This window comes from Lactuca sativa, chromosome 7, assembly GCF_002870075.4.
Source record: "Lactuca sativa cultivar Salinas chromosome 7, Lsat_Salinas_v11, whole genome shotgun sequence".
Classification (NCBI taxonomy): Eukaryota; Viridiplantae; Streptophyta; class Magnoliopsida; order Asterales; family Asteraceae; genus Lactuca; species Lactuca sativa.
In genome coordinates this window covers 17619007-17644368 of record NC_056629.2, presented here as the reverse complement: position 1 = coordinate 17644368, position 25362 = coordinate 17619007, and the positions used below count along the sequence as shown (strand labels likewise).

The window sequence follows — 25362 nt, the reverse complement described above, 5'->3', positions numbered from 1 at the left end:
CTTAGTCAAATACTCAATTCTACCCAAGTTTGACCAAAAATCAAATTGGTCAAAAGTCAACGGTCAACAATCATAGTCAATGGTCAACCTTTATTAACCATTACGTCGCGACAAAGCCTTTTGACCGCGTCGTAGACCCTAAATCAGATCGTGATGGCTTTCTTGCCACCGCGCCTAGGCCAAACCTATGTTACATCGTGGTCCTGCTGATGAACCATTTAATCCATCAAGTACTTAATTTGACAAGTCCAAGTCTCATACTTTCTAGAAGGCCTTAATGTACTCCCATGGCTCATAAAAATCATAATTTTATGGACATGAATGTCCAATGCATGTCTCCCACCATTTTAGGTCAAAAATGACCAAAATAAGATCCTAACTCCAAGCATTGTACTTAAAGACCATATCCATGGACCAAAATACTTATAGGATAAGGTGGAATGATAAAGTCGCAAACTTTATCACATCCAACAACACAACTTCATCCAATAGGTAAAAAACAAGCTTAGAATCTAGATATAGCAACTTATAAACATAAAGATGGAAACTTGCATCATACCCAAGGTCCAGAACATATATGAAAGTTAAGATTATGCAAAGTTCCAAAACTCAATCTTGCAATAACTTCCTTCTAAAAGCACCAAAATCCCACAAAATGGATCAGAGGATGGATGTGAGGCTCAAAGTTGTGAAAGGGAGACTAAGGTTGCTCCTAAGAGACTCTAAATATGATGGAGGCTGAGAAAAATGACCTAAAACACAAAACCATTCCCTTAAATATGGAGGAAACCCTAAATATATGTGCTTGGGCTGCACAACCACCACGTCGTGATGACATGCTTTTGCTTATTCCTTACTAACTTTAAACAGTCATAACTCCTTCGTTTGAAATCCATTTTCAGTGATCTTTATATGCACACGAAGGTATTGACGGCCCAAATAATTCTATCCAATTGCTTTTGACTTACTGAATACCAAATATAATATATTAATACATGAAAAGAGTCCAATTATTACTTTTTCCGATTTTACTCTTTGGCTCCAAAACACAATTCAAGGGCTTAAGTCACTTAACCAACATTATCAACAACCAATAAGGTCCAAACTTTATTCCATTGAAGCCTAAGACCTTTACTTGATCAAATTACTGTCCTCCATCCTGAAATTAGAAACATATCGAAAGTGGATGTTACAGTTCTCCCCTACTTAAACTAGATTCCATCCTTGAAATCTGACCCGGTTAGAATTTTGGAAAACAACACCAACATAATCCATAAACTAGATTCCATCCTCGAAATCTGACTCGGTTAGAATTTTGGAAAACAACACCAACATAATCCATAAACCAGATTCCATCCTCGAAATCTGAACCGGTTAGAATTTCTGAAACAACACCAACATAATCCATATGCTTCTTCCAACCTCTTTATAAAATCAAGGAATCCATAGCGAAAGCTCAAAGGACCACTTGAAACTCATTTGATACCAACAGACAACCCAATTGCTTTAAAACACTTAACTGCAACAACTAATTATCTCTCCCTAACTATAAGACCTAACTGATAGAAAAAACACTCAAATTAGGAGACTCTCAAAACGAGAACTACAAACCGACCCTAACAATGTACTTCACAAAATCTGGAACCCGTCAATCTAAACTCTAGAAACCATACCTAAAAACTGGTGATCACTTATTCATCATAAAAACCCTAGTCCCTGACTAGGAACACCACCAAACCATGTATGAACACTCAAAACATCTTGATCGAGCATTTCAACCAAACCCAAATCCGAAAATTATACCCAAGATCTCAAATACACACTTGACTTCTTGACAAGTCATCACTAACCCACCGTTCTCACCAACATAGCGATAGTCAATCCAAAAATCTTGCGTGGCATCCAAACTCCCATAACAACTGATGTGCAAAATCATCTGAAAAGTCATCCAAGAGACCAAAAACGAACTCCATCACCGGTAACCTTACTCACACTATACCATTCTTATAAAAACAAACAAGAATCCACTAAGAAGAAATTCAACAAGGAACTATCGTAACACCTCATTTTCACTTTACACTAGAATTTAATATAACCGTTTGTTAATAAAATTCAAAGTGGAATATATTAATTTTTAGCCAAAGTAATCATCACGAAAGTGGTAGTAGTCGTGATGACGGTTTCGTAGGTATAAAGAAATCTGACTTCGTATGAAGAAGTTATGATTTTTCGGAGTTACGGTACACCAGTGTGTGGTACAAAAGTTGAAATTAAAATATGTTGAGTTTATCCAAAACAATATAAATGGGAGTTGAAGATCTCATAAATATGAATCCATCAATTTAAAGACAATCGCGAACGGAGTTCGTATAAAGGAGTTATGATTTTTACACAGATTTTAATAATGCAAACTCTATAAATAGGAATTTAAAACAGAATGAGAACTAATTGTTGAAATCTAAAGGAAAGTTGTAGTACTCAGAAATAGCTATGCGTGTGTAACATCCTTAATCCTAAGTATAAATTTGAATCTTTTATATTCATATTTTTAGACCTACTCGACGAGTTGGCTGCCCCAACTCTTCGTGTAGAAACTGATCCGACCGCGGAGATTATGAAGCCTACTCGACGAGTTGGAGGACCCAACTCGACGAGTTGAGGCTGTGCATGAAAACCCTAATTTTTAGGGTTTGCACCCTATTTAAAGGACCTTAAGTCCCTTCTCCATCCCCTATTACCACCCCTATCGTCCAGAAGAAAACCTTAAACGAGTTAACCTTCCATTTTGAGTGTGCACAAGGCTAAAGAGTGTGTGTTTGGTGCATTTCTTGGAGAAACTTGAAGGTTTAGGAGCTTGGAACGAGAAAGAGCTTATAGATCCGACATCTACTCAGTTGAAGCAACCTTTTGAAGGTAAAAAGTCATTACCTTGATCATTTTCTTGTTAGATCTCTCCATTCAAGCGTTTAGGGCCTTTTTAACCCACTTTGGATCCATTTTTGGAAGTTGAGCATGATTTGAAGTTGTAACTTCAAATATGGACTCCTCTAGGCCATATAGTCATAAAGTTATCGGCTTTATCTACTCTTGTCCTTTCTCCATGCCCTAAACCTCTTCCTAAGACTAGTTTTGGGTGTTTAGCCTCTTAAGGCCATGCATGCACGTAAAGTTGGCAACTTTACGTGGTAACTACACCCTAGGAGGCTATATCTACAGTTTGGAGCCTTGGTTTCACTTAAAAGTGTCTGAATGAGAAAAGGGCTGAAGGAACGCAACGAGTTGCATAGCCAACTCGACGAGTTGGATAGGGTTTACATGCCTTCTGGATTCTAAGTGAACTCAGCAAGTGGGTGAGATGACTCGGCAAGTTGATTAGGGTTTTCCCAGTCTTTTGGACACTGAAGAACTCGATGTGTTACTCAGGTAACTCGGCGAGTTGACTCGAGTTTTTAGTTTCTGAGTACTGAAGGAAATCGACGAGTCAGTAGATGAACTCGACGAGTTGGGTCAACATGGACTGTTGACCATGAGCCTTGACTTTGACTTTGACCAAGGGTTGACCAAGTTGGACTTCTGAGGGTATTTTGGTAATTTGGGATTCTAATGGAATCAGTCATATGGGGATTACAGGCAGTGAGTTTGGAGCTGAGAGTTGGGGTTGATCCTCTTGATTCAACACTACTTGTGAGGTGAGTTTTCCTCACTATACTAACAGGATCGAAGGCACTAATGTCGACCCTTTTGGATTGTTATCCTGGTTATCGCATGATGATATGTTTAGTGATCTGTTAAATCTATATCATGGTATATAAAATAATGCTATGTTTAGTGACCTGTTAGGTCGGTATCCTTGTATATAGGATGATGCTATGATTAGTGATTTGTTAGATCGATATGACTGTTTGTACAGGCTAGCATTTGTTACCTATGTGTTGATTGTATATTCGGGTGTGGGTTGAGGCGGTCCTGCTTTGTGCTGTAGGCCACCCATGTCGGACCCGGATAGAATGAAGGCCTAATGGGGTGTACCAGTCAGGCCGAAGGCCCGGAGAACGGTCCAGACAGGCTAAAGGCCCGGTAGCCCAGTAGGGCGGACCAAACATGCTGGAGGTTCTGAGAGTGGGCCAGACAGACTGAAGGCCCGATGAGGGCGGTCCTGTCATACTATAGACTCTATATGCATGTTGTTTGTTATGATATGGTTATGGTTTGTATGGCGTTGGTATTTTGGGGGAACTCACTAAGTTTCGGGCTTATAGTTTTGGATTTTGTTTCAGGTACTTCGGATGACCGCGGGAAGGTGAAGGCTTGATTGTATACCTCCTCACATTTTATGATTTTGATTTCTAAGATACTCTGATATGAAACTATTTTGAAAACACTTTGTAATAAATAATGGTTTTTGGATGCTTGAAAAAGTTTTAAATTTTCATGAATTTTATGGATGTTACAGCGTGGATTTAAAGAACGTCTAAAATGGAGATCGAATGCGAAAGATATCATTTTTTGAAGATTTGTCATTTTAATTGTTAATTGCGACGCATCATCACTCAATTTGTGCCACGTGTCATCACTAGAGCCATTTCCCGCACCTACCCATAAGCGTGGCATGCCTCCCTTGTAGAGCCTCCATAAATTGCAATGAAAGGCCCATTCATTTCTCACACCTTCACATTCATGTTTCTCTTTCTCTCTAGAAACATTTCCTCCCTTAGATTTCTGACTTTTTGGACTTTGGAAGTATTATAAGGCTTTGAGACAGTAGAGAGTCGGGCAGAAAGAAGTGCTAGGTCCCGAATCAACCTCGAGTAAGATGGTGATTGGGCATTATCTCAAGGCGCGCTAGGAGTAGGATTTCGAGGACAAAATCTCTGTAAGTGGAGGAGAGTTGTAACACCCCGTTTTCAGTTTATAATAGAATTTAATATAACCATTTGTTTATAAAATTCAAAGTATAAAATATATTATCCTTTAGCCAAGTAATCATCACGAAAGTGGTAGTAGTCGTGATGACAATTTTGTAGGTATAAAGAACGCCTAAATCTGACTTCGTATGAAGAAGATATGATTTTTCGAAGTTTCGGCGCAACAGTGTGTGACACAGAAATTGAAATTAAAATCAGTTGAGAGTTAGCCAAAACAATGTAAATGAGATTTGAAGAACTCGTAAATGCAAATCCATCGATATAATGACAATCGTGAATGGAGTTCATACGAAGGAGTTATGATTTTTACACGAATTTTAACAGTGTAAAATCTATAAAAATAAGAATTTAAAATAGAGTGAGAATTAGCTATTAAGATCTAAAGGAAAGTTATAGTAATCGTAAATACATACATATGGATATAAAGAACGTCAAAAATGGAGCTCGTATGTGAAAAATATGATTTTTTTTGAAGATCTGGGATTTTACATGTTAATTGCGATATAACGCCATCTATATCGTGCCACGTGTCATCACCAGAGCCATTTCCCGCACCTACCTATAGGCGTGGCATGCCTGGGTCCTTGGTGCAATGCGCCTCCCCTGCAGAGCCTCTATAAATATCACTTAAAGGCCTGTTTCATTTCTCATACCTTCACATTCGGGTTTCTCTATTTGGAAACCTTTCTTCTCCCTATTTTTCTGACTTTTTGGAGTTATGAAGTATTATCAATAAGGCTCTGAGATAGCAGAGAGACAGATAGAAAGAAGTGCTCAGTATCGATGTTCGGCCCATGACTTTTCGGGTTTCCGCTAGAAAATTTTGTACGTTAAGTTGTGCTTGTTAGGCTTTAAGTGTAACTAATATCTATATTCATTATTGTCATTATGAATCTATAAATAAGATTTATTAGTGATTCTAGTCATAATGTTGATTGATCAACTATGAGGATGATGTCTAGGCTAGATCTACTGAAGTGTTGAAAGTGGATTTTCCAAACAATACACCCAGTATACCAAATGGATCATACATCCGATATGATCTTATCTGGTTATTCCTTATTATTTAAAACTTTAAATATTCATTGGGATTAGTGAAAGATTTAGCTTCCATTACCAGATTGCCATAGATATTAATAAGTTATAATATTGTAGGTTAATACTTGTTAGGAGCATTGCTCGTAAGTTTGACCGCCTAGATAGTTGTTAATCGTCTGAGTAATTCCCCATGAGAGTTTTATCACTATACTATATACTACAATATGTATCCCTTGTATGTTAGGATGTAGTTGAACTATAGTATTCTATTAGGAAAATATACCAGTTAGTTAGTTTCCTGTTGTATTGGATTTTTCGTCTCTCTCTCTATCTGCTATATATGTGTTGATATATTATATGGGGAGTTGAGGGCGAACCAGCTTCGTGCTGAAAGCCAATATACTTGGGTGGACCAACTTTATGCTGAAGGACAAATGGGCAGACCAGCTTTATGTTGAATGCCATTATGTGTATGCATTTTATATGTATTGTGGTGTATGATATTTTTGGGAAATCAATAAGCATTGTGCTTACATAGTTGATTAAAAATAATTTCAAGTACTTCTTCGGATTGTGAGAAGGGCAAGGCTCGACTGACTGTACATGTGTATTATCCCTTTCACATAGTTTAATTATACTCTGATTTAAATGAAATATTGCCAAATAAAAATGAACAATAGTGATGAAAATTGGGACGTTACTACTATTGATAAACAACCATGATGTGTCCAACAAGTCAACAACCTCTAATACTCGAACCAAAGCTGGCGGACACTGAGCCATCAATAACAATACCATATTGTCCTACTCCCAATTATACAAAAAGACTAACAAACTGAGGCCCCTCATCCAGTTAATCTGTATCCATACTGGTTCATTGGAATGATAAGCTCACAGTTTAACATTGTTTTTTCTATCATTCAACCATAGGCATGAAGACTCACAACCAACGCCTCAGTGGGCCTATAGGCACACGACCATCATCCCACCGAATTGTAGGTACCCAATCACCATCCCACTCAACACTCTGAAAGTATCAATGTCTGATAAATGCATAACAAAAAAACCGCCTTTAAAGCTCGCACACCACAAGTAATTTATTTTTTTTAAAATTTATTTTGATTTGACCTTTTAGCATAATTACTCGTAATTTTTTTAGTTCAATACATTTTTTTTTCGAAAAATCATTTGTTTTTTTTCTTTATCGAGAACCCATTAGATCTTTATGTTGGTGATTTTAGTGTCAGCATGTCATTCTATTTAACTGGAATTAACATGTGAGTTAAGGGCTTCATAATTTGTATTCTAATATATGTTCGTGTTTGTGTGGAGTGCTCGCATGTATAAGATCAAATTAGAATTCGGTTCGACGACAAGTCAGGGGTCCGGGGGCAGCGCCACTAGCGGGGTCCAAGGGGATGAACATAGTGGGAAATTAGGATTCTTGAGGGTGATTATGGTAAAACTAACGAAACTTGTTAGTTATGGTAACCCTAAATCCTCATTAAAATCCGAATTACCCTGAATTGCTTCAAAAGCAACATGACGGCCGAACCCTAATGAAACCCTGATCTTGTTTATTATATAAACGGTTCTTCATTCTCAGAAGAAACACACGGAATTTAACTCTCGTTTTCTTCAAACTTTCACAGAATCTTTCTAGGAATTTGGCTTACGATTTCTGTGCCTAGTATTGTAAGTGTCCACTTGGATTATCCTAGATTGAATTTTTCGCAACCCAAACATAGGGTAGAAATATCAGTTCGGAAAGTGTTCTCACGATCTAAATTGGTATCCAGATCTCCACCACAAACCCTAAATTTCTAACACTTTATTCGAAGAAATTTTCAAAAGGGATGGATTTTTAAAAAAAAGGGTTTTCCAGAATAAATTGTCTAAAACCAGAATATTACCGCTAACCTCTTAAAATGGTCAAATCGAATAAATAGAAAAATAAAAGGACTTCTATAGAAAAATAAATAATGTAAGAGGTATAATATGAAATAACCCAAAATGTGGTGTCTTTTATGATTTTATGGTCATATTTGACAAACAAGATTAAAAAAATAGTTTTTAGCTCAAAAACTAATTAGTAATTTATAAGATAGCGTATGAACTAATAATATTCGGTAAAAAATATCTTATAAGCTAGATTACAATATAAAATAAAATGACATAAATAGACATTAACATATATGACTAAAATAAAAGAATATATATAATAAAAATCATATTTGGAATATTTATAAAAAAACTTAATAAATTTATTAAAAACTAGTTCGTAAGGCCCCTCGGTATGTCACCTACCGCACACAACGATATGTGATGTGGCTTCGCAGTCTGCGATAAACACCGCACCCCCTGATCCTGAACTGGTAGCCGAGCTTGAACCTTAAATTGTTTGGGAAACCCAATCCGAATCATCCAACCCTACAAGACAAGGAAAAAGAAAAGCATCAGTTCGAAAAAAGAAGATAACATCTCAACAATGACAACCGAACGAAGAGATGCTTTTAGCGCAATCATGGGTTGACATTTCGGAGGATTAAAGAACCGGAAACGCGCAAAAAGATGACCATTTTTGGTGACGCATTATGGAGCCATTTCTTAGAGTGGTGGGTCGTCACGACTATCGCACTAAAGACCAATATATTAGCAAGTTCGCGAGATGAACAAATATGTCAGGAAATTCAACGATATGTACAACAATTTGGAAACTCAATGGGAAAGTGGGGAAGACGATGAACAAGTTTTAGAGATGACCCTTTTTCTTGTTGATATAATAAGAAGCCGTTCAAGTTTCTCAATATTTGGAAGTTTTTTATCCAAGTCCCCAAAATTGATAGATGAGTTTGGTAGTGAAGAAGGTGGTTCGAAACGAACAAAAGTTTTCGAGACGAGTTACAATACTTCATCAGATGCACATTTTAGGGTTGATGGAATGAAGTGGGTGAACTCGAGCTTGAAGAGGTAATTCGACCGATGGGTCATGATAATACGAAAAAGAAAGGCTCTTTGTCGAATACATAGGGAACAGGAAGAGGAGATGACATTCAGAGAGTTGCTAGTAATTTCAAATTTTATTATTTGAATTTTGAAAATGAGAAATTAAAGGAGAAAAAAAAAGTTAGAGAAGAGAAACAAAGAGCTCAGAAGGAGAAACAAGGAAGTCATAATTATTATTTGTTAACAAAACTCTTCGATCATCTTACTGGAAACGAGCTCGATATGGTTTTGAGAGCTAGAATGAACATCAAACAAAACATTACAAGTAGTGTTTTGATTTAAAAATTATCATTTTTTATATAGTGTTTTTATTTAATTTTTGTTTTTAGCTGTGTAATCTTTTTATTTAAATTAATGAAGTGTTTTTCCTTCTATCAATTTTATTAAGTGACATTTATTTCAATTAAAAAAAAGAAAAATAAAAAATATTGTAAAATGTAATATGTCACCCATTAATTTTATAGGGTAAGAAAAATAAAAAGACGTTGACACGATAATACACTAACATATTATGATATGATATGACATAATAATGCGTTATGGTATTGCACGACACCGGTCTAAGCTAAAAAAAAAACTAATTTTGAATCTTGCAAACAATAAATTATATAATAAATCAGCTTTTATAAGTTCGATCATTATATTATTGATAATATATTTAAAATTTAGTAATAGACTAATATGGTTCAAATTCTTAAAATATTAATTTTTTTATTAAACAAAAATAAAAACTAAAAGACAACTTTTAATAATACCTACCATAATAGTTTTCTATATTGAAATTAAAAACAACACAAATATTATTCACCGATTACCCACTTCATTGTGATCCATATTAAAGTTTTCCATTTTGAATTATTATACAACTGAGTTCATGTGATTCATTTTATCATTAAATTTTTTGAGTTTTTAAGGTTAGTGTATACACATTACTTTTTAGATTATTGTTAACAATTTGAAATGACATAAACTACATATTTACCTTTCCTTTCACTTTTAGAGAATATATAGATTTAATATGAAAAGCAATTGACTTTGTGATTAAGAAAAGTGACTATAAATATATCAAGTATCACTATTGTTTTTTTTCTTCTTGTCTTGCATTGTACTATTATAACAATTATAAAATGTAATATTCTTTGTTTGAAATTTCTATCTTGTTCAACAAAAAGTTTTATTATTTTTTAATGGTCATAAAAATGTGTTTATTTTTATGAGGCGTAAACTCCAAAGCCTTGCTTAGCTGGCAGTGGTTCTATGCCAGTGGCCAAAACCAACCACAAAAACCCCTTTCATGCCTTCATTTCTCCAAACCCTTCCATCAACAAAACAAAACCACCATGAAACTGAAATTGAAATCTACAACTTTTTGAATTCAAAACTGAAAACCCTCTCAAGCTTGATTCAATGGTGTCTCTTGAAGAAACCCGTCGTTCTAATTCCTCCATAACTCGACCTTACCCTTACTATACACCACCTTTATCTTCTTCTTCACCTTCCAGGAGCAAACATATGGGTCGCTCCATGAGAACCATTCGTTCAAATTTCCACCAATCCGATTACAGCAACGCGTGTTCCTTCACATCCACCGAAACCCACTTTAACGATGAAAACCTTACTGATTCTGTTATCGATGTTCATTTGCAGGAGCTCGCTACAGCTACCTGTGGGAGCAACCGTAAGCCGTTGAAATCAGCGTCTTCCACGATGTCCTCTGACGATTTTTTAGAAATTTCTCAAGCCTTCAGTGATTTCTCGGCTTACAGTAGTGATATATCGGGAGAATTACAACGGTTGGCCACTTTCCCGGAGGAATCGAGAGAGAATGATGAGAATCGGGAGCTGCAACCGGAGCCGGAGCCTTGTGAAGGGTTTCTGCAACGGGAGAATTTCTCAACGGAGATAATTGAGAGCATTTCGCCTGAGGATTTACAGCCGACTGTTAAGATCTGTGTTGATAGTCTCAGGTCGAGTTCCGTTGCCGTGAAGAGGTCGGCGGCAGCGAAGCTGAGACTGCTAGCGAAGAACCGATCAGATAATCGAGCGTTAATCGGAGAGTCCGGCGCCATTCCGGCGTTGATTCCACTTCTCCGGTGTACCGATCCTTGGACTCAAGAGCACGCCGTTACTGCGCTACTTAATCTATCTCTCCTCGACGATAACAAACCACTGATTGCCAACACCGAAGCAGTAAAATCCCTAATTTATGTTGTAAAAACCGGGACGGAAGTTTCAAAGCAAAACGCTGCCTGTGCGTTGTTAAGTTTAGCTTTGGTCGACGAAAACAAGGCGTCAATCGGAGCTTGCGGAGCTATTCCTCCATTGGTATCTCTCCTAATCAATGGTTCTAATCGAGGGAAGAAAGACGCGTTAACCACTCTGTATAAGCTCTGCTCGATGAAGGCGAACAAGAAGAGAGCAGTATCTGCTGGGGTGGTGAAGCCTTTGGTGGAGCTGGTTGCCGGGGAAACGGGTGTCGGAATGGCAGAGAAAGCGATGGTGGTGTTGAGTAGCTTGGCGGCGATAGAGGAAGGGAAGACCGCGATCGTGGAAGAAGGTGGGATTACGGCGTTGGTGGAGGTGATTGAGGATGGTACATCGGTGAAAGGGAAAGAATTCGCGGTGGTGACATTGTTGCAGGTGTGTGAAGAAGGTGTTTATAGCGGCAGAAACAGAGGGTTGTTGGTCGGAGAAGGTGCAATTCCGCCGCTTGTTGCTCTTTCACAGACGTCAACCGCCAGAACTAAACACAAGGTAATCTTGAAATCTTGAAATTTGCATTGATCATTATAACATTGAAGATTAACATTATTATAGTTTCTTGATAGAATCTTTAAATCTTGATGGAATCTTTATATTTTTTGATTTTTTAGGCTGAAAGATTACTTGGGTACCTGAGAGAACAAAGGCAAGAAGGTTCTTCCACTCCAATATGAACAGTTTGGTTGGCTGTATATAAATATATTATATTATTATAGGAAATGGATTTTGTAGAGTGGAATAAAATATTATTGGGTTTGATTTTTTAATATTATATATATTTTTAAAATCTAGTGTTGTTTTTATTTGAATTTATATTTATTATAGCTGGCAAGAAGCATGATGGGTCTTTTTTTTTTTTTGGGTGGGTCTGTGTTTACATCCATCAATTCAATTCTTACTACTTATTGTAACAATAATCGTGTGATATTATTCTTATTCTTATATGGAGATATATGGTTTTGGAATGTTTCCTTTTTTTAGTTATTGATTATTTTGATATTTCATCATAATGTTACAACCAAACATTAATGGAAGAGGTGCTTTTGGATGTATTTTTTGGGTTGAATTTGTTTTATAGCTGGCAATAAGCATAAACATAAGCATTGTGGTGTTTGTGGTCATTATCTAAAGATTTTTCCACAAACATATAAAGCTTTGGTGGGTCTTTACCACTTATTCTTTTTTTGTAATTTGTTATGCTTTATTTCAATTATTGAATGATGCAATTAATGCAACTATATATAGCAAAGATTATTTTGAATGTTTTATTGTTTTATGTAATGTTTTTTTTTTAATTATTGAGGCTTTCATGTCACATATTTGCGTCTACAAACAGAATTTTATTACTACAATCAAGGTTTTAAATCAAGGGCGGTCCTAGCTAGGTGTCCGTTGTGAAACCGGCAACACTTAGCTTTCGTGCATATAGTGGAAATTTTTGATTTTTTTTTTAAATCTTACCTGATATGTCACTATGTAAAAAAAATCGTGCAATTACTAAAACCATTTTGTGCAACTATTACTAATTACTGCCTCCGACCCTGTTTTAAATGCCATCAAGGTTTTAAACGCTTTCCAACCACTTCTATTTTTTTTTTTTCTAAAAAATGGAGTAAAAAATGTGATAAATAGTGTTTCATCTCCAACACTACTTTATTCTTTACCTTATTTTTTATCTCAAAAAGTATATTCCTAATATATTTCATTTTTTTTTAACTTACATAGATTGTCAAATATACACCTTCTACTGATTTAGTTTTAACAAATATATAATCTATATTTTTTTTTCATTACAATAATATCAAATAAATAAGATTATATTTATAACAAACTTATAAGCTTTCGTGAAATACATTATCATTTTTTAAAATTTCAATATGTATTTAACTTTTGGGTAAATGACACAAAAAACACTCTTTTTACACAGAAATTCGATTTTGACACTGTATTTTTTTTTTTGTGTCAATTTTGACACTGTGTTTTTCAATTTGTTACAATTCTGACCACTTGACCGGTTAACCAGGTTGCATGCTGACGTGGCAGTTTTGATGACGTAGCATGCTGACATGATATGCTGACGTATCAAAATTGAATTTTTTTTCTCACAAAAAACACTAAGTTTTCATTTTTTTTTCGATTTTGACACTACGTTTAATTTTTTCTTTCAACTTTGACACTATGTTTTTTTGTTCCAAATTGAACATCATTTTTTCCAATTTTGTTCAATGTTGACAATTTTCTATTTGAAACCGTATAAATATTTTTTTAATACATTTAAACCGTATAAATATGTTTTTTTTTCATTTAAAAATCATAGTTTTGTATAAATACATTTTTTTTACACTCAAACCATATTTTTATGTATAAATATGTATTAGCTATATAAAAATTGTATTTTATATTAATATGCAACTTTAAAATATGTTTGAAGGTTTATAGGCGTGTAGTTGATCAAAATTTGGATATCAAGTTTGCAACCCATCAAATTTTTACGTCTTATTAGAAGCTTATGGTTAGTTTGATTCTCATGATATAACTAATGCTTTGAATGTAAGAAAAAAAACACCTTGTATTTAAATAAAAATGTGGTTTTTAAACGAAAAAAATATGTTATACGGTTTAAAATGTAATAAAAAAATATATTTATACGGTTTCAAATGGAAAATAGACAAAATTGAACAAAACTCGATAAATGATGTTCGATTGGAACAAAAAAAACATAGTGTCAAAATTGAAATAAAAAATTAAACTTAGTGTCAAAATCAAAAAAAGTGAAAACTTAGTGTTTTTTTGTGGGAAAAAAAAATCAATTTTGACACATCAGCATATCATGTCAGTATGCCACGTCATCAAAACTGACACGTCATCATGCCATGTCAACATGTAACCTGGTTAACCGGTCAAGTGGTCAAAATTGTAACGAATTGGAAAACACAGTGTCAAAATTGACACAAAAAATAACACGGTGTCAAAATCGAATTTCTGTGTAAAAATAGTGTTTTTTGTGCCATTTACCCTTAACTTTTTATATGAATTTAATAAACAAAAAAAAACTTTATATTTATAATTAGTTAATATAATTTAATCTATAACAAAATATTATAAGTATTAAACAGTACATTTAAATTATAATTAGTAGATAAAAATAAATTAGAAATGTATAAATATATAAATAGAGGGACAAAAACAGACAATGCAAAGTTCATTTTTATTTTGGAAAAAATGAATAGTATAACACGATATATAGTGTAAATATTATTTATATCTCCCAAAATGAAGGACTAAATGAGGAAGAGTTGGAGAAAATAAGGGAAAAAATAAAAAATGAAAGGGGATTGAAGATGATCTAAGAGAAAAAAAAAAGACATTTGCTTCTGGGACACGTGAAGAAGTAAATAGCAAAAATTAATGAGAGTTAACTTGGAGGACGACATCCAAAAAGAAATATACATAAAGGGACCGTTTATCCAAATCTTTTAAGAGACTAAAATCCGGAAGATATACAATACACATGGACCATTTTGTAAATTTGTCTAAATATTAGTTATTATATTTCAAATATAACAAATATATCAAAATAAATTAAAAATATATAAATCCAAAATTAGAGAATAATATTGATAACGGAAATTTACAATTTTTTTTGATAGAAGTAAGTAATATTATTTTATTTTTAAAATAATAAAATTCATTTAATAAAAAATAAGATGAAAAAAAAAAATTGTAGTGGTATTGAGGTTGAATAAAAATTGTGGGTCGCGTTTGAGGTTGAATAAATTTACTAAAAGAAAGTTGGAAAATGCTTTCTTACGTGCCAAAATGGGCTTGTCTGTATACTATAAACTTCCAATAACTGGACTAGTTTTATCCGAACCATCGGTTTTGGAGCGGATTTCATAAAATCTGTCTTTTTTTTTTTTTATTCCATATGATTGTTACCCGGATTAAAAAAAACTGAATTTCTAACCGAAGCTGTTCTTTTTTGGTTATAACTGTTAGGCACGAGATTTTTTGAAATTAAACTAGCTTCCCAAAACCTGGTTTTTGTTGTAATTTCAATTATTACTTTATGAAAAATAGAAAAAAAAAGATTGTTGCAAAAAATATGGGAAGATTTATAGCGTCTCTAGAAACATGACATTGAAAAATCATAAAGATAGTACGTGTAAAGATGTGATGATGAAAAACTTTTGTGAAGTTTGTTATCTAAGAAATGTTTTAATTTTACCAGTTCAACAACTCGCTGCTCATAAAATCTATTAAAACGAAGCTTTAACCTCGTCGTCTTCAAATAAATCACACTACTCTTACACGATAGGCAATTAGACTTTGGAACGAAGCAAAATCGGCAATAAGTATAGGATTCATAATTTTTTTTGAGAACATCAAAAAGATTTTCTATCTTGCTCCTAAACTACTCATTTTGTCTCCAATATCTTATATGACAAATTTGACATCTTTCCACCCACACCTTATACCAATGGGCTTGTAGCCTTTTTTTTTTTTTTTGCAAAATATATGTATGTTGTTTCTTTGACATGTGAGGCTTGGATGAGTCTTAATGAAAATGTCAACTTTTAACTAGCCGTTACGGATTATTGGTTCCACTTGGAACTTGGCTAATGGTGAAATAAACAAGTATGTTTAATCTCCGTATAATTTTCTTCTTCTTATCTTCCTATCAATGTTAAATGGTGATAAGTGGATTAAAATATTATTAAGATAATTTAAATATGACACGTATCATCATTTGACATTGATAGGATGAAATTGTAGAATGATTTATAATTTCTCATGTTTTTAAATCGTTTAGTTATATGCATACCGATGCAAATTTATGGAGTTTTTTACATGACGATATTATCATATTTAAATTAGAAAATAAAGTGTTTTTCAATTTCACTTGATATCAGCTTCAAATAATATTAATATTATCAACCGACTAAAAGTACACGTAATTTTTTTTTTTTAATTTTTTTGTACTTTTGAATAACCTTTTATATAATTTTTTAATCATTGGAGTGAAAAAGCTTTTTAACTGGACATTTACCTCCCACACACAAATAACCATTACACTTACAAGGGTAAGTCCTAAGACTAGAGAGGTATGCCACCATGTCACCTTATCTTTTTGGTAGCATTGTCATTGCTATATCAATATATCATTTAAATGAGATAGGGATAAACATCACATGAAAATAAAAGAAATTAAACACTTTTTTTAAAACTAAATATTTGGTTACATGAAAATAGGAAATACATGATGCCATAATTAAAACTCAAAAACACAAAGATTCAAACATAATATTTAAAAGTCTTCGATCGAAAATTAACCTTCCAATTCATCTTCATATGGCATATTAAGATCAAAATGATTAAGCGTTCAAAAAGGATAGGTTAAATTGCGGCAAAGATTGTGATAGATTTATGCAATATGTATCCTCGTGCTTCTTCTCATGTTTTCATCACCACCAATTTCTAGTAGTAGTTGTTCTTTTAGATTCACTTCATACTCAAAGTACTTACATATCGCGTTGCCTCATCTTCTAGTATAATACTATGTAATATGATAAAGGTATACATTACCTCTATCATCCTTCTCTTTAAAAAAAATTCGGATTCTTAAGGTTATGTTTCGTTGAGGAAAATTATTTTCAATTTTCAATAAAATGTTTTTAGAAAATAAAGTTGAGTTTTCATTTTCAGTTTTTAATAAATTTTTTGAAAAATGTGTTTAGTTGAAACCGACTGAGGTTTTATTTTTCATTTTATAAATGTAGAAAATTTTAGAAAACTATAAAAATCATTTTCTCAAATTTACATAAAATTTGGAAAATAGAAAAATTTTATTTTCTTGGAAATTTTTGGAAAACTAATTCAACCAAACAACGTTTTCAAAATTTTCCTGGGAAACTGAAAATTTTCCACAACCAAACGTACCGTAAGTAATTTCCAACGCTTTTTAAGAGCTTCAAACACTCATTCCACATCCTTCCTCGCTTGTTCTTGAGATCTCTTATATCTCGACCTTCCATTATCATCAAGACAAGACAAAGCTTTAACAAAACTGAACGCTCAGGATAGATCTCGTCCATAAGATAGTACCCGGATATGTATTGCCTTCCTCGTACTACCAATGAGGAATCTGGTGCAGTAATTTGTCTTGTTGAATATTGGTGAATTATTCTGAACACTAATGTCATTAAGAGAACCAGGACTACCAAAGTAGGCATGTCAGATCCATAAACCATGTGAGGATATAACTTCAAGTGTGATCAACAGATAGCCTGGGTTATGTTGTGTGTATTGCCCATCATGTACCCTCAAAGAATTTCCCCATTCCTAATGTATGGAGTCCAAGCTTCCTAACATTCCAGGGAAGCCATGCATGTTTGTATGATAAGCATACAACTTGTGTATGTCATTGGAAGTTAACACAAATAACATGGACCGTACAACCTCATGAGATAATTGCAAAATTTGTGAAGATTATCATGTGCGGTACGTAAGGACATCCTACAACTCTTATTTAGTGCATCAGATGGGGTTCCATATGCTAACATATGAAGTAAGACTGTGCATTTTTGTAATGGATGAAATCCTACCATACATCTTTCATCCGGACGTTGTTGAAAAAATTCTCATGTTGTCGTCCCATCTTCTACTATAGACTGAAATAAATGTATGTGTATCCCGAACCGAAGTCAAAAAATGTATCCTTGAAAAATAGTTTTCTCATAAAAATAACCATGCATCAAACATTGGTGGGAAAATTCACGATCTATTTGTTTATATATTTTTCGTTAACATTGCACATTTCTCTTTTCCTTGTCTAATTTTTTGTTGCAATGAATTACAAATGGTGGTTACTGCTAGTAACACGAATTCTTAAGTACCAGAAGAGGAAGATGATGATGATGTGTAACACCTGATTTCTAGTTTGTGGTTTATATTATGATCTTCTTTAAGTTAAGTTTGAATTAGGTTTTTGACTGGTTCATAGCATGGTTACTCGTTTGTAAGTGGCGTAGGACACATCATTAATGGTAGTGTGATTGATTGATTGGTCGTGGCGCGGTGGTTGCCCTAGTCCAAAACCTTAGGTCTTGGGTTTTGGGACATATTTAAAAAATGATGTGTTTAGGGTTTTCTCTATCCATCAGACTCCATCACCAGAAACTCTCCAACCTTGAAACCCTAGCCCCTCCTACCTCTTTTGCTGATCTTGGCCATTTTAGTGAAGCTTGAAGTTGAAGCAATGATGGTTTTAGTGCATAAAAGGCTATATCTAGGCATTTTAAGCTTCTTGTCTTCATCTTTATTCTCTGTAAGTATTCAAGTTCTGAACTTTATACTTGTTAGATGTTATATCTAAGATTTGATGTATATTTGGTTCCTTGTGTCATAATTTCTATGGAGCTTGGACAACTCCAGGTCCAAAGGTTGCATCTTGAAGTATGATAGACACTTTATTGCATTGGGAATTGGTTATTATATTCCTCTTTGTGCTATGCAAGGTTTTGGGTGAACTTTGAGCTTATTCTAGATTTATGGTAAGAGTTAAGATGGTTTGATGCATGTGAATGGATAAAGTTGGAAACTTGATCCATTAAGTGATTAATTCTATGAGTTCTAGAAGTTTAAAGCCTTAATCTTAATACATTAATACCTTACGAAGAAGTTTGTTGTTTACTGGTGTCTATGATGCAGTGGGTAGGTAACCGCAGTGTGAGTCACGATAAGCAATCACGACTCTGTTGGCATCTAGTGCCCACGACATGGTCTAAGATCTAACCATAACATGGTGGTCCTTGACCGTTGACTTTTAACTAAGTTGAATTTTGGTCAAACTTGCTGGTTTTTTAGCTGTAGACTGAGTTTTTGGCCTCTATTTGGTATTAGGCGGTTCGTGAGACTATTTCTTGAGAATTCAGATATGTTGCTGCGTTTACTTCAATATTTGATTCATGTGAGTTTTCTTATTATATTACTTCTGACATGCTTGCTATGCCATACTTCGTTGGGTTGAAATAGACCCGTTATTGTTATGTATAGTTATTTTTGTGTTGTATGTGCTATTTTGGAGAACTCACTAAGCTTTGAATTACAATTGTGGATTTTGTGTTTTTAAGGATGCTCTATTATCGGAAGGAAGGGCCCAACTTGACTGTACCACACGCGTATCGCTATTGAATTATAAATTAGATTTTCTCTGATTTTATGATACTATTATATCTTGGAAACTATGTTTTTCAATGATTGAACAAAAACGAGTTTTTTATTTTACTTTGAGAAACTGTTTGACATTATGTTTTATTCTGAAAAAGAAAAAAACAGTTTAAAAAATGGGGCATTACATGATGAAGAAGATATTTTTTTAAATTAGAGAATAAGATTTTTTGTAGTGTAATTTGGTGGATATGTTAGTTTTATAATGGTGTGATATTGGACAAAAAAGGAAAGGGCAAATACCTATATTTAATTTTTTGTTCACCCAGGACATTTTTTTAGTATGAGTATTGAGCTTAGCATTGTTATCCAGTTTCACTGGTTTGAGCATGTCACTAAGCTTTCAAACACTACTTATGAACGTTGGAGTGTTATAATCTTCAACAAGTAGGTCACACTCTTTCTTCCCCCTCCCCACTGGTAGACGATGGTATCGTCTTCAAATTCTAGGGTCTATAGGGAATGAGCATCAAGGAATCGGAGTTCCGAAGACCTTAGGTATGATTGTGATGAACTTGCTACTTTATCGATCTCCACAATAGATGAAAATCCAAGCAGAAAATTCAGAGGGTTCCATAACAATCAGGTAAAAATGACATGCTTTTTGTGATTTGTTTTCTATTAAACTAAGACAAATCCATTTTCATAATGTACAAAGAAAAAAAAAGTAATTTTTTCTTATGGCTTGATCCGTAAATTTTGCCAAACTTATTGCACATGAATTAGAAACCTGTTACCAAAAGAAATGTGTACAAAAGAACAGACAACATACTAATTCCCATTTTACCTATATAATATGAAACATGATATGTAATGCCCAAGTTTTCACATTAGGTACTCCCTAAAAATGACCTTTTTATAAAAATAAAATTTTAAACATTTTGGTGTATACTGGTTGTAACGCCCGTAGATCCGGGCTAGTCAATTTAGAGACGTTAAGCGTCAAAAATGACTTTTTGATAGAAGATTGTTTAGAATGAATAATCTTAACTAAGTTGTATTATATGTTACAAGGATTCCGTACATATAAAGAACGTTGAAATCCGGGTTATAACGAAGAAGTTATGACCTGTCGAAGTTTCGCGACAGAACCGGCACGACACAACGCGACGTAAATAGTGAATTTACGTTAGAGCGATATTTGGCCTTAGTGATCTAAACGAAATTCATAGAATACGTTAAACCAAGAGCGTGCATAAAAAGAACGTCCAAATCTGACTTTGTTTGAGGAAGTTATGATTTTCGAAGTTTCGACTTAGCAGTATGCAGCCCGAATACTCGATTTGAGATCGAGCGGTTTTTAGCCGAAACAATCTAAACGAGAATCGAAGATCTTGTCAATGGTAGTGCAACGGTAAAAAGACAGACGAAAACGGACGTCAGATGAAGAAGTTATGAATTTATAACAGAGTTTTCCTGTCCCGGCCTACTAAAAATAATATATTTATAATATATTAAAAATAAAGTCAAAATTAGCCAACAGAGTCTAAACGAGATTTGTAGATCATAATCTCACCTACGCGTGGATATAAAGAACTTCGAAAACGGAGCTCGTATGCGAAAGTTATGAATTTTTGAAGTTCGAGGCGTGAACCCCAAGGCTGTGTCAGAGCTCACGAGGTGAACATATGTAGTTCACGAGGTGAGCCTAGCTCATGAGGTGAGCATTAGTGGCTCACGAGGTGAACAGATGATGGACGTCTTCCAGGGCAAGTGGCCATGACGAACGCAATGACGTATTGAGCTCACGAGGTGAGCCTAACTCACGAGGTGAGCCTAGCTCACGAGGTGAATATTAGAAATTCACGAGGTGAACCCAGAAAATTCACCCTATAAATAAAAATCAAGGGTCATTCGAGTTTGGTTGCTCATCTCTTACTCTCCCACTCCCGATACTCTCTCTAAGCCCTATTTTACCCCCCGAAGCCCCGGTATCATCCCGAGACCGGAAACGAGTCCCGAAGCCCGAAGATCCCGAGAAGAAAAGAGTCTCCGAGCCGAAGTTCTGCTTGCGAGAAGCCCGGTGTGTGAAGATATCCCGGTTTCACCGGAGAATTACTACTCAAAGAGCCGTAGTACTGTCTGAGCATCGTCTAATCAAGTGAGTGTATAATTACTTTCTTCTAACGCATAAATATTAAGTATTTGCTATGAAATACGTGTTATGTGTTTATATATATTGTTGTTTATATGTGTGAGTGTATAGTCCTTTTCATAAACACGATAATAATACAATTATTGTGTGAACATATTAAGTATATTGTTGTTTATATGTGTGAGTGTGTAGTTACTTTCTTCTACCGCATAGATACGAAGTATTTGCTATGAAATACGTGCTATGTGTTTATACGTTGTTTGTTTACTTGAGATGGTTGTTGAATGAATGTTATATACAGATTTTTAAATGCTTTAAACTATATATGTAATTTATATCTACAAATATGTTGGGTAGAACATGGGTAGATGAAATAGTTGGTGTGTGAGGAAATATTAGTTTGAGGATGAGAGGAAAGATGACATAGATCATGAGATGAGGGTGACAGGTGATAAATGAGTGAGAACTTTACCCAAACGATGGCCCCCGTCATTCAGCAGAGTAGGGATGACAACCACGGACTATTCTAGACAATCATGTGGAACACTAGCAAGCTCGCAACTTGTAGGTGTTGTGGACTTGATGTTCACCGGTGTACTCTAAAAACCCATTGATATGTATTGCTAGAGGATGTATCAGAACCAATACTGTCAATAAACGAGATAAACCTCGACGACTATGGAGTTAGCGCCAGTTAATGGAACCTTGGTGACTATGGAGTTAGCGCCTGTTACATAAACCTTGGTGACTATGGAGTTAGCACCTGATAGCTATGGATTTAGTACCTAATAGATAAACTTTGGTAACAATGGATTTCGTGCCAATTCCTTAGGTAAATCCTTAGGAATGAATGAAGGAAGGATAGTTGATTCTTAGGGTAAAACCTTAAGAAATAAAGAAGATAATGAGGATGGGTAATTAGGTTGATTGTTTGATGATTGAATATAATAATTATATTATTGTGGGTTGAAAACCCTATATGCTCACCAGGCTCCCAAGCCTGACCCACTCAGTTTTCTTTGCATTATAGGTAATGGCACAAGAGTATAAGTTGGTGGACTTGACGAGAGACTTTGGATTATAGATCAGTAGTTATAAATAACTGTTGTAAGGTCTATTTTATATTGTTTATACTTTTGGTCTGTATCGGAACATGACATCCCAAGATTTTGTTATTTAATGAAAATACATTTCTTTACAGAAATGCTTTGATAAATTCTTATCATATTTTGTTTTGGGAACAAATTCCGCATATGTTTTCTATAAAAGATTACTCTGATTTTAAAAACAAAGCATAAACAAATCGGTCTTTTATGGCCGTGAAATTGGGGATGTCACACTGGTACTCTGGAGCACAATAAGCTATCACCATGGATCGTACTGGCCATAACTACATAATTTGAGCCAGGTACTACTACCTTTAACCTGCAAAACATCACAACCAAACGTCATAAGTCATATAACTTAGTTAATAACAACTACAATAATAAATAACACACATGATCACATAATCATACAAATATCACACATATATTAAACAATCCATCAACAATTATATTCACGAATCTCCCTTAGGAGATCTAACAATATCTCTTCAAAATTCCCATGCAACCTTGAACTGTTGTTCAATAATTACCACAAAGATCATTGTGTCAGTCCCTGACACATCAACGAATAACAACAATGTCAGCTCGTGACACATCAGTGAATAACAATAGTGTAATGTCGTGCCCATTAAGTGTCATGTCGTGACAATCAAACGTATCCAGATTTCGCCATGTGTCACACTCTCAAGCTACGTGTCTTGGTGACTTGTCACATACCACATTGTATGTAACATCCTCTAATTTTTAGAACCAAAAAGAAAATTTCTTTATGCTTTAAGAATCATGAAACTTTATTTGCGAAAAATTATGGTTATATAAAAATCTTTTGAGTACAAGCCTGTCTCAAGTAAAATCTTAAGGATGTCATAATCAATACAAATACATAAGTTATAGCATAAAGGCCTAATGGTCCTGAGCACCATTGCGGACTTTCTCTTAATCATTCAACATCGTAATCAAGTTCTAGTGGCTTAAGTCTTGATACATGTGATGCATTCAAACTGAGCGGGTCTGGTTGGGAAACTTGGTGAGATACATAGGGATTTCAATCCCACTATGTTATATATATATATATATATATATATATATATATATATATATATATATATATATATATATATATATATCTTAATCTTGCAAAACCAACCGATACCAAACAATATATAGATATATTTCCGATTCGGATATCTATAAATCCTCATACTTAACATAGCCACTCCAATCGATCCTCATAGATCCTAGTCCACGATTATGATAAACCATTTAGAAGAAAGGGCTTGACTACACCAGTATGGGCTTCCTTGGCTGGTGAAAGTCATAAAGGCACTAGTTCCATTAGAGTATTTAATGAATATGTTATCCCATTTCATCTACATACGTTTGGGGGTTATGAACCAACACTAGTAACATAATTCACAAGACCGTCTCAAATGATCAAGTGCTGTCATCTTACTCTAGGAGATGACCAGACATACCATTACAGTTTCCTGATCTGGACCCACTATTTTTGGTCATCCAAAAAGGAATACGATTTGTACTCTGGTACATATTTCAGTACACCAACACCACAAAGTGTCAAGGAACATAATTCTACTCTCTATTCCTAACATACACATGCATATCCTAAATGAGACTACTCGATATCAAACTTAATTGAACTATGTGTCTATAATAAGTCTCATCTCATTAACATGCATAACTACTAAGCTCCCAAGTCCCAATACCAACTATGTTTAGACAACCTTATCCTATTTCAGTGTGTATATTTAACACAGAGAATTTAGGCAGTAATATACTTTTGTTCTTCTCTTTAATAATATTTATATTTTCTATTATTGTTATCAGGTGATAACATATATATATATATATATATATATATATATATATATATATATATCTTTTTACATATATAGAACTATATATGGTTCACATATCGTATATCCTTAAATACATTGCTAACACATAAACGAGACAACAAGCATATAGCTCACATATAAATTTTCTAACATATATTTAATACTTTAATTAATAATTGTATTAAAATCATGTTCATGAAAAAGACTATGCACTCACTTGATAAAAGTGGATGCCTCAGAATTTGGGGCAAAACTTCACCTTGGCAATTCATCTTTTCCTCTGACGTAACCTAAGTTCACATTACCAAGTCTTAGTCTTATATTACTGGCGATTAATGATAGTATAGATTTCTCACTAATCTTAATGTCTACATCAAGATCTATCAAGTAAGGAACAACCATGTAGGATCTTATCGGAGGTAGGGTGCATTTTGGTATACATGGTATACTGTTTGGAAATATCACTTTAAACACTTCACTAAATTCAGCCTAGACATTATCCCCATAAGTAGATCAATCAATATTTTGATTTGGAATCACTGATAAATCTTATTTGTAAGTTCATAATAATGATTATGACTATAAATATAAGTTACACTGAAAGCCATATAAGCGTAGCTTAACTTATAGAGATTTTCCTGAAAAAAATCTGAAAATTACGCTGGAAGAACTTCAGCCTACTAGCTACAAGATGTCGGGCTCTCATGGACCTCAGGGCTTTGCCAAAATCCTAATTCTAGAGAAAATGCTTGAAAAAAACAGATAGAAGCTCGATAAAGAGTTGGAAATGGAATGAGGAGTGAATGAGGTTGCATCTGAATTTATAGGCTGATGTCTCGACGTGC

At 34.2% G+C, this 25362-nt stretch overlaps 1 protein-coding gene across 1 annotated transcript; it reads left to right on the top strand.

Moving 5' to 3' along the window:
- The first annotated feature begins 10201 nt into the window (after positions 1 to 10201).
- On the top strand, positions 10202 to 12018 carry LOC111891068 (U-box domain-containing protein 4). The gene is made up of 2 exons (XM_023887157.3): positions 10202 to 11723; positions 11843 to 12018. Exons 1-2 carry the CDS (start codon positions 10377 to 10379, stop codon positions 11903 to 11905), a joined length of 1410 nt encoding a protein of 469 aa, XP_023742925.1. The 5' UTR covers positions 10202 to 10376; the 3' UTR covers positions 11906 to 12018.
- Positions 12019 to 25362: the final 13344 nt, after the last annotated feature.